This window comes from Lichenostomus cassidix, chromosome 1Aa (assembly GCF_008360975.1).
Source record: "Lichenostomus cassidix isolate B80296 chromosome 1Aa, HeHo_3.0, whole genome shotgun sequence".
NCBI lineage: Eukaryota > Metazoa > Chordata > Aves > Passeriformes > Meliphagidae > Lichenostomus > Lichenostomus cassidix.
Window position 1 is genome coordinate 31,969,230 of NC_139480.1, and position 16,809 is coordinate 31,986,038.

The following is a 16,809-nucleotide window of genomic DNA, read 5'->3' on the forward strand; positions in this document are numbered from 1 at the left end:
GTCAGCACTTTGGCCACTGCAATCCTGGATTCTTCCGGGCTGAGTAGGTGGGCATTGCCACACCTTATGTCTTTTTGGTCTTCACTTAATCCTTCTGTTTCAACTCTTTTCCCAGTACTCCTGACTGACTCTAACTCATCTTTGTTTAAAAAAAAAAAAAAAAAAAAAGAGTGGCCCTAAGGTAAACGTTTAGAAATTAAGCACTGTTGTAAAACCAGTATCAGGAGTATTTAGAGTATTCCTGATTAAGGAAACTTAACTCAGGATAAAGCCTCCTTTTCCAAATTGTCAGAAGGCTGTGAGACTCGTATGGCTTGCTGGCATGTCTGGTGTGGCCTTCCAACTACCCTTGCTTTTCTCCCCAGCTGATATCCATGTTTACTGCATTTATTATTTCCAAAAGGTTTCCCTAGTATTTTGCTTATGTCTGGATGATTATCTTCCTACAGGATGGAGATTTCTCCACCATAGATGTCTCTTCATTAAGTTGTGCACCACCTTCTGTGAATTACCAAACTATGTTTTTTCCCTTGAAATGGATAACTATTTTTACAGGTTATCACTTTGCCATCCAGCTGCTATGGCTGCTGATGTGTTTCTCAGACCTGGCACTTTACACTTACAAACATCAATGTTCAATTTCAGTTTAGCCCTGTAAAGGGCCTAGGAGCTACAGCTACTGTCCTGCGCATTGCAGCTCTTCTCCTTTACTCACTCCAATGCAGCTTTTGCTACCAGAATGTCTATTTCCAAGTGGAGCTAGGCTAAAAACATAGGCAACAATAAGGGTTTTATAGCCTTTTTTTATAAAGGAGTTCTGAACTAAGCATGTGAAGCGTTCATCCTTTGGCCATTCACTGAAGGTGCCCTAAGTGGCACATCTGTTTCCTACAGCTGTTCTTGGTGTCTTTGCTTCCATAGAATAATCATCAGAGCCCTGCTGGAAACCCTAACCACCCATATGTCTGTTGGAGAGCAACATTTGCAGAATACACAAACCAGTGAATTAATGCAGAAAGGTGATGCAGGTACTGCATTCTACAAATTATCAACTTTAACTTTGTTGGTTCATCTCATCAAAAAAATGGGGGTGGTATTTTTCTTTTTTTTTTTAACTTCCTACAGATTGAAGACTGTTTCCAGAGGACTTGGAAGTATGCAAATTATTTTAGCCCAAAGTTCATTTACTAGCAGATACTGTTCTTCATCTTACTGTTTGAGTGAGTAAGCAACAGTAACTTACAGTCTCATGGGATATTTTTTTCTATTCTCATTAGCAGGAACCTTGGGTGGTGGGGGCTTTCTTCTCCTACTGTAATGACTGAAGATAAATTTAATTAAATGTGGTCCACAATCCAATTTATACTTCCCTGTAGCAGGAAGAATCTGCCCTGTGACACTGAAGGATTTGTTTTTTACCAGCTGCTGTTAGTGGAATTCAGGGCTCTGAGTAATTGGGTTCAAATTTGTCAGAAAACATTCCTTTGAGGTAGGCATTTTATTTTCTCACTTAGGTATTACACCCTTTACCAAATCAGAGCAGTACATAGACAAATGTATGTGAAGCATGGCAGAAATTATATAATCTTATTAATTAGGTGACATATAAAATTACCTGTCTGTGACTATTACTTGTGTAATAGTTACAATCAACCAGCATGGTGATTATCTTTTTTACATTTATTAGAAATCCCACAGACAGAAGAAGTAATTCCATCATGATAGGGGTTATTCTTTTGTTTAATTACTAAAAATATGAACCTTTTCTGTTCAAAGTTTGGCATACAGAACTTTTTTTCATTCCCAAAATGTGATGTTGTCCTGTTTCTTAAATCCTCTATTAAGTCAAATTCAGTATTATTTGCTATGTGAAAATGAGACAAGAGACTGAAATTTACTTTTGGATAATATCATAGTCGTGCTTAGAAGACCAGTAATCCCACACTGGGACTTTGGTTTTGCAGACTCAGGCCAAGTCTCTACTAAAAAATTATGCAGATCAAGGTCCATCTGGTCTGACAGACATACTCCTGTGCAAGACTTGCACTTTCACAGTTAAATCTGTACAAGAAGTGATAGGATTTTGTTCAAGGATTTGCTGGGTGGTAGACACAATCCTTCACTGAGCACTGAGTGAAGAGTTCTAATCCCCCACTGCCACCTCACCAATGCAGGGCCATGGGAACAGTCCCTGGTCTGTGCTGCTGGTGAGGAGGGTGCTCATGGGCAGGCACTAATGCTCTGCCCAAAAGTGTGCCAGCATCCAGAGCAGATTCTGCAGCTCTGGCATGTTGCCCAAAACGTGTCTTTGCCCCACTTGGTTAGCTGGGGTAGACAGGGCCTTAAATAACTACAAGGATGTACTCAGGTGAGTAATCAGCATAGGATAGCACATAAAGTTTTAAAACTGATATTGGAGGCATCTCAGTGGCATAGCTGTTTTTCTCATCTCACTGAAGAAGAGGAGCCTCATGGATCTGTTGCAGGAAAAAAGTACATATTTATTTTAGAATGAAAACACAAAGGTGCTCAATATATTAAGTTGGGGGGTTGGAGTTAAATGTATCAAAGCTAAATGAGCAATAGTGAAAGTATTTTACTCTATGTTAGGTTGGACTGAAAAGGGCTGTGAGTAAAATGCTGTCACACAGCACCGATGAGTTTCATTTTTGTGCTTAACTGTATTGTTACTTCACCTTGGGACTCTATCACTGCAAGTCATGGCTGGGTCAAATGCATACTCTTATTTATGGCATGCACCAGGGTGAGTGCCATCCTAAAAATGTTTTATTCACCTCTTAAAGATGTGCCATGCATGGAGAATCATTTTCACTGGATGTAGGGAGGGTATTTTCTCGAATTAATAATTTCTGAGTCTTACCACAGTGATAGTTATCAACGTACAGGAGATGCCATATCTGATTGATGTGCAGATTTCATGGCTTTCTTGCTTATCCTGCTGCTCAGTAGATCCTGCCCTGCACTCCTACCAGCATAACTCTCATTTTAAGAGCTATGTCACCTGCCAGAAGTTCAGGATAATTAATGTTTTTGTCAAGAAAAGGCACATCTCTCAAATTCTCATTTCTGGAGGAAGCCTTTAGACGTTTTCACTTGTCTGCTCTCCACCTGAGATATTAAGAACGAAAGAAGGGTTTTATTGTGACAGAGCATAACAAAATGAAGTGGTGCTGGCCTGGATGCAATTTGTGCTCACATCAGTATGGCTGGGAAGTTTCTGCTTCTCTGGAGGTAAGAGATGTGTGCCAGTACTAAGACTGGAGTCATTTCAGGGTAATGTTGGTAGATGGGTGGTGCAGTGTCTGTTGCAGAGTGAATACTGCTGCACTGTCCAGAGGCAGCTCCATCCTCAGCCTTGCAGCAGCCAAGGCAGGAACATAACCTCGTTTCACCCAGTTTACAAGTAAGGAAGCTAATTAAGAGCACTAGGTTTTCGTTACTCTTCGGATCCTGACAGACTAGGTTTTCTTACCTACTGGTTTGTATGGATTTTTTTTTTTTCTCATAGCGTGCTAATGTCAATCAGGTCTTCCAGGCATTGTGGAATGTTTCAGAGGAGACCCGTGAGTCATTTTTCTGTTCTACTGGCACATACCTCACTGGTGAGAAGATAAGAAAGGTTTGGGCATAGTGATTTCTTTTTAACTTTCTCATATGCCCAAAATTTAAGTCTGAAAGGAAAGGCTCATTATATCTTTAACAAGCATTAAACAAAAGGATAATTGAAGTCCTTCATAAGGTTCAGAATAAGTTTTCTTATAGATCTTGACAGTTTAGATCCCCTGAATGGGTTTTTAGACACTTACTTTATGATCACCTGTCTGCTTGGTAGATAGTTGCATGGACTCCTTCCTCTCTTTCTCCCTCCCTCTCTCTCTCTTTCTGTCTCTCTTTGCAGATCTGATTTGCCTGTCTAGAGGTAGGGCAGTTGGATCTTGGGAGGGTATCTGCTCCCACAGCAGGAGATGAAGGCTGGTCACTGATGAAAGACCTTGGCTGTTGAGGCAGGGGAGGCGTCTTGCCCTTTGTTCCCTACTCTTCTTGTTAGCAGTGTCTGGAGATGAGCTGAGGTTTTACTGTTGAACAAAACAAAGTTCCCTCTCGTCTGAGAATTTTTTGTCCTCAGTCCCAGCTCCTGTGACTACAAGGACAGAGTATGCTGGGCTCAAGGTTTGGTAGAACGTAGTGCCAGCACTTAGTTATGCGTGCAAAGGAGCAGTTGCCACAAAAGCAGTGGCACTCAAAATGTGGTGCAGGCAGACTGCCTGCTTAAATCCACGGTCACTTGGCAGTAGCACTGTGGCAAAAGTGTCCTGCCAAGTCATGAGCTGGCGTACTGCCCTTCATTTAGACTTGGACTGTAGGCAGCCAAGTGACCAGCAGCTGTGGCTGTGAATAGCAGGAGGGCGTTAGTCCAAGAACAACAAGAAGAAAAGGTTCTTCTTCTACATCTAGAGGTTTTCTTGGCTCTTCCAGACATGTCGTCTCATTTCAAAGGGATCTGGAAGGTGGAAGGTGCCCTAATGCAGCTGCCCTTTTTGAATCCTGTCCACTGGGATCCCCCAGTTACAGAGTTCTGCATGGGAACATGCTGTTGCTCAGTCTGTGACTGCCATAGACAGGAGAGTGTTTGCGTGAATGTATAGAATGAAATTTGCAGCTGCAAGGAGAGAATTCATTCTCTGCTCCCTTTGTTTTAGCAGGACAACTGATGTGACCCATAAACAATTGTCTGCATCCTGCAAATGGCTTCTACATCAGCTTTCCTGCTAATGGCTACACAAGGATTGGTTTTTGTCTTTAAGCATACCAAAGTGCTTGAATGAATGTTGTTTACAGTTTTTAAAGGGGTTGACAGATGTCAACAGGGGCTTCAGACTGCTGAGTCTTTGTACAGCCCTTCAGATACCAGGCGTGATTCTCACCCCCTATCCATTTCTACACTACAGCCCAAAGATATGATCTGTCACAGGCAACCTCAACCACATCCCCCAAAACCCCCAAACAAAAAAAAATCTGAAAATAATTCTCTGGAAAATAGCACAAAATCAAACACTAAGTTTAGTGCTGGGGTGTGCAAGGCAGAGGTTGCGGTTTAAGTGGCGACATGTATGAAGCTGTATGCTCAATGCACTAAGTGAAATTGCTGGGGGTCGGGGTAGAACTAAGTCCACAAAAGCCCTGCCTTCAGAAGCTCAAGGGCATCACTGTCTCTTCAGCCACACTTCTTACATGCTGAACACAGGGAAGTGATTTCCACTAGTCTGTCATAGAAGGTTAATGTTGTGGTACAGGCTCATGATCTATTTAAAGGCATTTCTGCAGCAGCCTCCGAGATCTTTACTCCAGCATCTCTCATTAGCTGTCAGTCCGGTGGAATTTCCTGGCTTTTGAAGTGGATTTTCCTGCTTGTGGTCAAGGAAAATGACAAGGACCTGGAAGAGAGTGTGAGCCAGAGTCCCTTCTGACCACAGAGCTTCCCTTGTCATTTGTCATAGAAATACTTAAATAGCTTTCTAGCCAAGTTTCTGAGAAATAAAGACTTGCCAGCACTAAGCACCTGAAGGCTGTGTATCTCAGAGACAAGAATTGGCAGCTGGGACTGAGCACCCACCATGGATCTGATACCTCTCATCATCTTTATCTTCTTGTCTGTTGAGAGGAATAATAATGTCCCTGGGAGGTGTGGGAGCACTGATGGGACATGGCATTAAGGAGTTCAAGCTGTGCACAGGGACACCTCCAGGCCCCTCTGAGTGATTCCTGCTGTGGTTTCTCTGCTGGCAGCATCTTCAGCAGGCTGGAGACAAGCGCTTTCCTGAAACCAAATCTAAACTGCAGATGTTGGCCAGCTGCATGCAGCTGGACCAAAGCTCTGCTCATCTTGACAAAGAAGCCAAAACCAAGTCCTTGCAAAGGCAATGGCTGGAATGAAACTGAAATGATCAATCCCCCCCATGCAGCACCCCAGCTTCTAGCAGCAGGGGCAGACATGAGCAATTTTTAGTGCTAAATAACTGGGGCACAATGAGAGGCATATGAGGCTCAAGTGTCTTCAAGGAGGAACTGCAAGATGATTAATGCTGCAATAGCTGCTTAATTACAAATGCATGTTGGTTGCCAGATTATATCTAGGCTGAATTTAAGGTCTGAATCTTTTCTTATGAAATATGATCTGGATGTCATTAGCGTGACAGTGAGGGATATGTGTGGTGATAGCTCCCTGAGTAAAAACAAAAAAGGATTAAGTGTAGTGGTTTAAAAATGCAAAGTCTAAGATACCATGTATTGGTTTTAATGCATTTGGTGAGACATTTCTGAGTGTTTTAAAACTAATCCTTTTTTCTTTTTCTTTTTTTTTCGTGAAGGAGACATTTGAAGAAGCATGGGAAGTGATATGGCTTTGTCTAGTTACCCAAGAGATAAAACCTGCAGACATAACTATGTCTTATGAGAGCCTTTGTACTCTGAAAGAGCTCTGTTGAATTACTTGCTGTTGTGATCTTTTGCAGGGCGAGGCCCTGATCCTGTTGGTATGATTATCCAGTAATACTACTGGATTAGTATGTCTGCATAGTTTGTATATTGTAATCATGACTTAAATATAGCTCCTTGTCAGGCAGGGTGAGGCAGCAGGTGGGAGGCTTGTGGTGCAGCCAAGGGGGTGACCAGGGAGATATGTCCTGCTCTGTGGCATCTTCTAGAGCTTTCAGCAAACGCCAAAGCCCATGTCATGGCTGCTCTGCAAGCACAAAAGTTAGTTCTGATTGAATGGAACCTAAGAGGGGCAGGCTGCAGCAGGTCTTGGGGTGGCTCAGGCAGGAAGCATCTTGCAGCAGGTGTGTTGATAGCACCATGAAGCATTCTTTAGAGTTGCTTTGCTCAAGAGTTGGTAAAGAGAGTTTGTGGTGGTCTGAAAGGTCTCCAAGGTCAGAAAGACTAGATATAGCCTAGTGCAGCATGTCTGGAGCACTTAAGTACCAAAGAGCAGGGATGGGGGTGGGCATTGCAGTGGGGAGTTCTGCAGCAGGGCAGCAGTCTGTATGCAGTGTTGGTCTGTCCATGGGTTAATTTGGTTAATACTGTGTGTTTACAAGTTGTGCAGCTGCTGAGGTCAGGAGGGGGTTTCCTGTGACTTTCAGGGATTTTTATTGGAGCCTGGTGCTTTTGTAAGTGGAGGTGAAGTTGAACAACTTTGTTCCATGCTGGTGAGTAGCCAGCATTATCATTGTGTCACGTTGTGGTATATCTCTCTACAGGCTCCTTCAGGTGGGGCAGTGGCCTGCATGTGGTTACACATATCTCCTTCAGGGTAATACAGTTTATTACTGCAGTGGTATGTCAGTCACTGTAATACTGTACTGTGTGCAAAGAGGTAACCTTGATGAGTTATTTCTGATTATGATTTGGGTGATGTCAGTAGTTCAGCTTCATTCACTCTGACTTAACTTTCAAAGCAACTATAATCTTATCTCTTTTTACTTTTCATGGTGCACAGATTTAACCACTTGTCAGAAGGAAATAAAGATTCGTTGAAAGGTTAGAGTTATATCTTCAAAACTGGCATAAACAAAACCTAATTTTATGTATAAAACTTAATGCAGTAATTCTAGTGAAGGGTGTCTGTGAGGCCATAACTAAAATAATTTTTAATATGAAAATCTTTAGAAATGAAACCTTACTCAGTGTTTATTGATTTAATTGCAGTCATATTAACTTCTTCCTTGCTTTGATTGTGTGTGCAAATCTTGGACAAAGTGTAGGGTGGATTTAATTTTTTTTTCCAGTTGATGTGGTCTCAGTCTGTTCAAGCTGCAGTATAAATGGATGGGATTCCTTTAGAGCCAGCCCCTGGCCAGAAAACCAGTGAGCATGGCTCAAAGCTGCCAAGAAAAAAAAGGAGAAGGTGTTAACTCATCCAGGGTTTAAATGGACCTTTTCCTGGCACAAAGTAGCCTGGCAATTTGACATCAGCCACTCAGCTGAGCAGAATAGGACAATGTCATTGTCCATTACAACTGGTATCAATTCAACTTCGATTTTAAATGTGCCAGCAAAATAAGAGCAAAGACAGGCACCCTTCTTTTACTTGCTGCACCTGTCTCTGTATCAATGGAGTTTGGACATTACTGGTTTTGTTTCTTTTAATACAGTGCAGCAATTTTCCATGCCACTCTTTCTAGCCCTAAGGAAACCACACACGTGAACTGATTTAAGAAAATAGCATTGCCAGCATTGCCTTGGTGCATTTTCCCATAGCATTAGGTAATGGGTAGTGTATTGTAGTCAACAGTACCTGTACAGTTGTGATTTTGTCATACGCAGCCACTCAGGCTGCCTGAATGTTATGCCAGTGTTTGTTCCGGGGGTTGTTGGGTTGTTGTTTTTTTTTAATCCACTGCTCTCATCAGAAAGTGGAAATCACAACATTTCATTCTTTCTCATTCCTGAAAATCTTTCTCATTCCTGTTGCTATGGTAAAAGCCTGCCTAAAAAAGAAGAATTATAGCAGCAAGATACACTGACCTACAAAATAATCAGAACATAGTTGCTCTGTACAAAACTCAGCTTTCAAAGTAACTGGTAGAAAATCTTTAGTGGGAAACGGAGATGGCCAAAGTACAGGGACCATGTACATGGGTCTGGATTTAGTGAGAACTCCAACTTATGGACAAAAGTGCTGCTTCTGACCAGTGAATCCCTATATATGGTTTCCCATACACAGGAATTTTCCATGATTGCAATATTGACAGTAGTAGACACCCAAAAAAGTAGTCTTGAGTTTCTGTTTCTGTTGTTAACCTTCCAGCTCCTATGTGATTTTCTCCTCTGTGTACATGAATGTCATTGATACAGTGTTGTATTACAGTGGCTCATCCTTGCTGGAGGCATGGTTTCTTTTCCAACAAACTGATTTGAAATGAAGTGAAAACCAAACCATGAATTTTTTGGTTCACCTCTCAGACTATAAAAATGGATGGTCTCATTAATAATTAACACAACAGCTGGTAGCTCACAGGAGATCTGGAAGAAAATACTGCAGTGTCTCCCTCCTCCAGCAAATACATTGGCTTAACAGTTGTCTGTGCTCACACTGCCTTATTTCAGTATACACATTTGGCAGACTGGATCTCTGCCTTCATACCTGCTATAAGATCAGTAAGGATGCATGAGATCCTATTTGCTTCAGACAATTTTTTGCAATGTTGTTACTACTTAGAGGTTTGCAGTTCCCTGTGATGTTCATATGACTTTTAGAATGCTCTTCTATTTCAAACTCTGCTGTGGGCATTGAAGATTTCCAGTATCTTTTTGCCCACAGCATGGTTACATCATTAAGAATCAAGTAAAATTTCACGACAATTTTGCATTAACATGGACATCACTTCTGGGTGTTTTGCTACTGATAAATCCTTGTTACAGCATTAAACTGTTTTAAAAATATACACATGTATTATTGTCAAAAAGCATTTACTCCTGTTTTTACTCCACAGTATTGGAGTACACTTTGCCTGGGCAGCTGACAAAAGTGTAATGAACACTAAAGAACCAGAGGGATCATTTTAGGCTAAGCATTCTCAGAATGTGTTTAACTGGTTAGCACTCAGGAAATAAAAGTGCTAAAAAAGTACAAACCAAAAAAAAAATCAAAAACCCCAGAAATCTCTAAAATAAAAGCCCTACCACATAATAATTTTGCATATGGCAAAGTGATAAGAAATCTGGAGGCTTTTCCCTATTGCTCTAGAAGAGAACTGTGAGCATATAGTCTCTTCTAAATTATTTGATTTTTTTTTAATATTAAAAAATATACTACAGTCTCTGGAACTTTGTGCGAATTTTCACATAGTTGTCTCTAAATATAGGTACATATGTTCCTCTCTATTTGTTGTCAAACGTTGGTGAATGCATGTCTAGTACACCAGTTCCCTCCCTGGCAGAGAAGGGGTAGATGTAGAAGCTCACCTGTGCACAGTTACAATGGGTAATGCCTCCAGAGTTTATCACAAGGCTGTTTCCGTGGTGTACATGATGTTCAAGCCAGCACAGAACACCTGACAGTCAGCAGGCTGATCCTGGCCCAGAGGGTGCTTGTTTATCCAGCCATTCATCAGGACAGCACCACCTTCTGCAAAGAGATCATTCCAAGCTGAGAGTTGTGCTAGTGCCAGAGGCCAGAAGGAGAATGAGAGAGGAAGGTGGAGGCTCACCTGAGCCAGGCAGAGTCCTGACCCCCTGCCACAGTCGTTTGTGAGACAGCAGGCGGGAGGATGCTGGGCATTAAGCATGTGGTGGCAGAAATGAGAGCTGCCACTGCCATGTCCCACCATGGGACCTGAAATCCAGATGCAGCTGGTGTAGCTGTGAGGCTGAAGTACACTGGAGTGTTTGTAATTTTGGTTGGTAACACTCAATTCTCATTTGCTTTCACTGACCTGAGTGGATGTGTGTTTGTTTCATTAGAGATCCGAGCTCAACTTGTTGAGCAGCAGAAATGCCTGGAGCAGCAGACTGAAATGAGAGTGCAGCTTCTTCAGGATCTGCAGGATTTCTTCCGCAAGAAGTCGGAAATAGAGATGGAGTATTCCCGAAACCTGGAAAAACTGGCAGAGAGGTTCATGGCAAAAACAAGAAGTACGAAGGATCATCAGCAGTACAAGTAAGAGGAATTTGTTTGCCCATCGCCCCCATGAGTCACCTGTTGCCTGGTTCAAAGGCCTATATAAAATTTCTACCCCTGTTCAGCAGCATAGCAGTTCTCATTGCAGTCGAAGGTAGATGAGTGCCTAAATATTATTATTGATGTGGCTCTCTGCAGTTCCTCATGCCAGGTTCTGACAAATAGTTTCAGTTTCTTAAAATGTAAGTTGCACAAATATTATCCCTAACCTACCACATGGATTTTAAACCACCCAAAATACAGCCAGTATCTAGAAAGAGATGCAGAGCCCCAAAAGTGCTTGAAAGCTGTGTGCTGATCTCTAGTGGAGTTGGTAGGATTTTAAAGTATCTATATGAAGGTCAGTCAACATTAAAACAATAAAAAAAGACAATTTTGGCCAAAAAAGACATTAGATAAAAAGCTATTTTGATTTGTTGTTGCATGCGAACTTTGCTGTGTCTTCACCCCTCTGATTTCTGGAAATAAAGATGATGTGAACATTATGCCATGTTTACAATTTATTGTATCCCTTTAATGGCATAGTATCTTTTGTGCAAAACAAGTTGTCAGGTAGTATCTTGCAAAACCTGTGAACAGTATGTTTTCTGAAGTGTTTCCAGTGCATCACTTGCTGACCATAGTCTCATGTGGTTATTTTCCTGACTTGACCTGATTAGTGATTGCATTTGTCTGGCCCTGTTACGCTTAGGGATTTAAAACAATATTTTGTGTTTGTAAAAATGAAAAATAATTTTTTCACTGTTCACTCAGTGCTGTGCTAGAGATACACAGAGCTGTTGTTTCAGGACTAAAGTCTTTTCCAAATACATCTGGCAAAGGAAAGGTTAATCAAATACAGCTTGCACAGTTCAAAGAGCATAAATATATATTCCTTTAAATTCATTTTAGTGACTCAGTGACTCTCTGAAATAATTAACTTGTTCATATGTCACCACTTCAGAGAGAGCCCTGGCTTTTATTCTGCTTGTGGCAAAATCTTTTTTTGTTGTGCATATAAACATCTTTCCTTGTTCTTAAACATGTTAAATCCAGAGTGGCAGTTCTGCATGGGGGTTATGACTTGAGTTCTGCCTTTGGCTTTCTGCAGTTCTCTGCTTTGAGAGGAGGTTACAGCAAAAGTCACTTTAGTTGTTGGTCCCATGAGCTGTTCCCACCATTGCCCCCAGAACAATCAGGAAGGTCTGTGGAATTGGCTTTGGGCCATGCAGAAGCAGTGAGGACCAAGTCATATATCAGCATGGCCCTTCAGGAGTGCTCATGTTGTTTGACCTGGCTGATAAAACCCCTTGCTGTGAAGTAACACTGTTAAGATGTCTGTCGCAAACAAATGGAGGAAGTTTTCTTAACTCCTGCTTCATACCAAACCAAAGTACTGATGATTAAAAAAAGATTTTTGTCTGTTAATCATTCATTGTTGCTTTGATTCTGAGGCGAGCGCTAAAAGTAGACAATTAGATGGGAATTAAGGTTGCATTTCTAACAATGAGAATAGCTAATTATTAGAAGAGTTTTCCAGGAGTTGGAGGAGTTTCTCCCTCAATTCATCACCACTTCTGCCTGTTTTATCTTCATGTGCTTGACCCTTTTGACTATAGGAGAATCCCTGTAAAAGAGGGGAGGAAAAGAACAAGTTTCTAGAGCACTTAGTTGAAAGGCGAACTTGATCCTAAAATTTCAGTAAAATCATAAGACAAATTCTTGGATAGGTTTTTATTGTCTGTGAAACCGTTGCTGAACTACATGTATTTTTCTTTTGCTTTGTGTAAAAGAAATGATAGTTCATCTGTGATTTCCCTTTTTTGCTATATTAAAGCTGGGAGTGGGCCTACATTGCAAAAAGTCTGTCATGGGAATTCAGAATTGGATCACTGGAAGAAGTCCAGTTCTGCTGTTTGTCTTCTAATTGACACATCTAGGACTAGCAGTTGCAGTGTATTTATGAATGCTGTGAATTTATGAGTGTTGCTCACAGAATATGGATGCTTGTGACATTTTGTTCTACTTCATCAGTTATACAAATCCAATGCAGTGAAACAGCTATGCCTGCAATTTTGCTCATGAAGGATTTGGGATGTGCTTCCAATGCTTGTTTATTTCTAATGTCAAAGATTAATTACTATTACTCTTCCAGCAGTGACCTCTATAGATTTTGAATATTTATGTGTGCTACATCTGTAAGCTTTGTGGCAAAATATTTTTATACTTTCAGGTGGCTTGCAGAGTATCCATGCCTCATGAGACTTGAATGCGTGTTAAAAGTCATCTGAGGCTTGTCTAACCTGAGTTATTCCAAGAATGGATAGGCTGACTGTTCAAAAGCAGCTATTTTTATGTAACATGTTATGACTGTAAATGTCACTGAGATGTTTCAGTTAATAACATAACTTTTTCATTTCTATTCATTAATATAACAAAACTTTTTCATTTATATTCATTATATCTGTGTGTGTATCTCCTTTCTCAGGAAAGACCAGAACCTCTTGTCACCAGTGAATTGCTGGTACTTACTCCTGAACCAAGTGAGAAGAGAAAGCAAAGACCATGCAACATTGAGTGAGATCTACCTGAACAACGTGATCATGCGATTCATGCAGATAAGTGAAGACTCCACCAGAATGTTCAAGAAGGTAATGCCTCTCCTGCAGTCCTCCATCCAGGCTTACAAAATGCATGAGGGAGGCAAAAGTGTCCTAATAGATAGCATTTGAGGAGAAGATTCAGCACACATAGCATAAAATCTGTTTTAGCATAGATATAAATTCTTCATGACTGTTCTCTTGAAGGAAATACTTAGTGCTGAAATGTCTGAGATTCTGCTGTATATGCTGGTGACCTTAAGAGCTGAATAACAAATTTCCAAAAAGCAGGGGAAAAGTCTGTCCTTCTCTAAAAAGCACGCTTGTCTACCCATGCAGAAAGGAAATAGTTTTCACTTAGGACTCCCAAAATAGTAGTGCTGTATTAATGGATTATTTGTAAAAACAGTATTTCATTGTGAATGAAACAGATTGAAGACAAAGTAAGGGTTTGCTTTGTAGTCTCTTGATATAAAGTTGGTAGCATATGCTGCAGTTCTCCTAAAAGTGTTTCCTTCCCTTCCTAATATTAAATATGAACACACACTTTTGATAACATAACTATTTCTATTAGATCCTTTAAGCGTTGTCTCTGTACATTTGTTCTTGTCCATGACTGCTATGTATTTTCATAACACATGCAATGTGTAAATCCCTCACGTGCTAAGTAGGCACTATAATAGGAAGCCTTAGCTCAAGATGTACTTTAAGTATTTGCAATCATTGTTATAATGTTCCAAAAGAAAAATAGATTATAAATGCATATTTGTTAGTCACAGTGGGATGCTGGTAGACAATCAGCATACAAAAGAGTTCAAAAAGAGTAAAAGTTAAAAGATGCAAATTATGTGACTGAATGATTGCAAGGGTACCCAAGCTAGTGTTTTCAAAGTAGGGAACTGGTTTCACATATACCCCACCATAATCCTAGATAGCACTGGAGTGGGGAGAAGAATCATTTAGGGAGCATATAGGTTGTACTTGGAGGAAATAAAATTAAATCAAACTTCCTTGGTATGCGTTAAAACCCATAAGAGGGACACAGTTGAAGTTTATGCTATAATTCACTAACCACTAAATTTAGTAATATGGAAGATTGTTATAGAAGTTGAACTGATAAAGAGAAAAGCGCTTCAAACAGGCTGCAGCACTGTCTATGTGGGGATGACTCAGAGTGGCAAATCAGTAGAAATCTTTTTTTGGTATTGAATATGGAATAGTTTTCCAGTTGTTTATGTCTTATCTGAGAAATATCTTTTGCACTAGGTGTGCATTATTAGACAAGCCTGTTTGGTTTCAACATAGTTCAGTTTATTTGGCACTAGAAATCTTGCTTTTCCTTCCTTCTGTCCAGATGGGCTGCACAATGGTATATAGTTAGAGTTTTCCGTGGTGAAGTGTGTGTCCTTTTATATTCACTCATGATTTATTAATGGAGATTGCTGCAGCTTCTCTCTCAAAAGGAGGAAAATATGTGGATATTTTCAATGTATTAACAGGAGGCATATTGTCCCATCTCCCTAATGTCTCTGTCCTCCATGTTGTGCCCATGTAGGTGCAACATTTCAAATTTTCTCTTTCTAGCATAGCTTCTTGAAGAAGAGCAAGCAGCTATTCCTGCTTTTTTATTCCTAACTTGGATTTTCTAAAGTGGAAAGAAGACAAAGGCAATTGAGGTAGTCCTGCTGTGCATAACCTGAAGCTCACGTTAGCAGAGCCCAGATCCTCAGCAGCCTTTTCCTACCTTTCATCAGGGTTTGCCAGCTGACACTCAGCATGAGAGGACATGTCAAACAGCTGTTAGGTGAGGTGGAGCGTGGGCAGAGTGAGCTAAGCAAAGGCTGTGTGCAGGGATCTGAGCCAGGCCCCTAACATGAGGGGAAGGGTGACAGGAAGACATGCAGCACCTCAGCATGGTGTAAGTGAGCTTCATGGGCACGTGGACTGAACGTGGCAGTGCCTGTTCTCCAGTATCAATTCTGAGCATGCATTTTTAAGACAGTCTGTCAGGCTCAGTACTTGTTGCAGAAGGCTGGTATTCCCACTGAGCCCCAGTGTGCACAGTTCTTGCTGTGGTGTTTGCTGCAGAGTACTGGTGATTTATTTGCTGTTAGTTCTCGGATATAGAACTGATAATGAAGCTCTTCCAGCCCAGACCCTTCCATGATCCTGTGATAATTTGTGTCAGATGTGCATAAGCAGTCTAACTTAAGGTACTCACAGAACTGCTTAATGGATGTTTACTGGGCAACAAGAAGATCAGATGCAAAACATGTCCTGTGCTGCAGTTCTCTTTGCAAGAAAGAGGTCACAGGGCAAATAGAAGGTGCACTTCGAGTGAGAAAGATGACAGCCAACAGTGTCCTCCATCAAAATTGTATTCTCCTTAAAGAAAATGGCATTGATTTTGTTGGAGATTTTTAAACATCAAGTAGAGTGTTTAAGCAATTTCTGTCAATTTCTGTGATTCTGCAGATTACTTTTGAAAAAAAAAAGTATTTAGAATAAAATACTGTCAGAGAAAAGTATAATCAGTCTCAATAGGTGTCATATCCCTATGAAAGCATATAGAATTTGTTCACTGTTCACAGATTTTGGATTAAAGTGGAGAAAAAACATCTCCTGCAGATACTTCTGCGTTGGAATCTGATCATACTGTTCTGTGAAATAGGTACACTCTCCCTCTCTCTCATAAGTAATAAATATAAATAACATGAAAAGCAGTAATATGAAGATTTTAAAAATAGTTTTAACAAGTGCATGCTTAGTGTCTTACTGCAGTCCATGCTCAACACAATATCTACTTTGTTGGCTCTCACAGCATTGCACACAAGATCATTTAATGTCTACAAATCTATGATTCTATAATTTACAAATACCAGTTAGTCAAGCTTCTCTATATTCGATCATTAGATCCTTTAGTTATATATCTTACAGCTTATTAATCTAATATTTACTACTTTTACCTTGTTTTAATTCTCCATCAATCTTGCAGCAGCAAAGAGGTGCTTTACTCCATTTCCAAGTCTGGAGAGTAAATACATAAACCAGGTCCATGATCAGAGCAGATCTTCATTGTGCTGCTCTGTCTGCTGCAGAAAGGGAAAGTGTCTCAGATTGGATTGCCCCATTGCCCCCAAGCAAGATAAGGGGAGGCAACAGCAAAGTCATAATCACTCCAAACTTCTTGACTCTTTCTACTCCCTCTTTTTTTCTCCCCCTTTCTCCTCCCAAGAGGATGTGACTTCCCGTTCTGCTTCTCAATGGTAGACATTACTGACTTTTTTCATGTTGCTGGTGGGTATGTCAGTTCTCAAATGAAACTTTGCCATGAAGTGAACCCAACATTTTCTAGAGGAATGTGGTTTGAATTCGTATTTTAAGACTGGCTCCCGCTTGAATTGTTGTAAAGAAAAGATAAATAATTTCCTCATTTTCCAGCCACTCTTACCACTAGAGTATTGTTTTGTTCCCTCCCCTGTGTGGGATATAGCACAAGCCATAAGTTTGTAGCAACCCCTTTTTCTA

General features: G+C 40.7%; 1 protein-coding gene across 2 annotated transcripts in view; it reads left to right on the forward strand.

Annotated features, from left to right (window-relative positions):
* Nucleotides 1-16,809, forward strand: part of SRGAP1 (SLIT-ROBO Rho GTPase activating protein 1) — a 143,108-nt gene that overhangs the window by 59,404 nt on the left and 66,895 nt on the right. For both annotated transcript variants that reach the window (XM_085044197.1, XM_085044205.1), the window contains exons 2-3: nucleotides 10,486-10,681; nucleotides 13,170-13,332. In XM_085044197.1, the coding sequence (XP_084900323.1) occupies nucleotides 10,486-10,681; nucleotides 13,170-13,332 (359 nt within the window). The remainder of the gene's footprint in view (nucleotides 1-10,485; nucleotides 10,682-13,169; nucleotides 13,333-16,809) is intronic.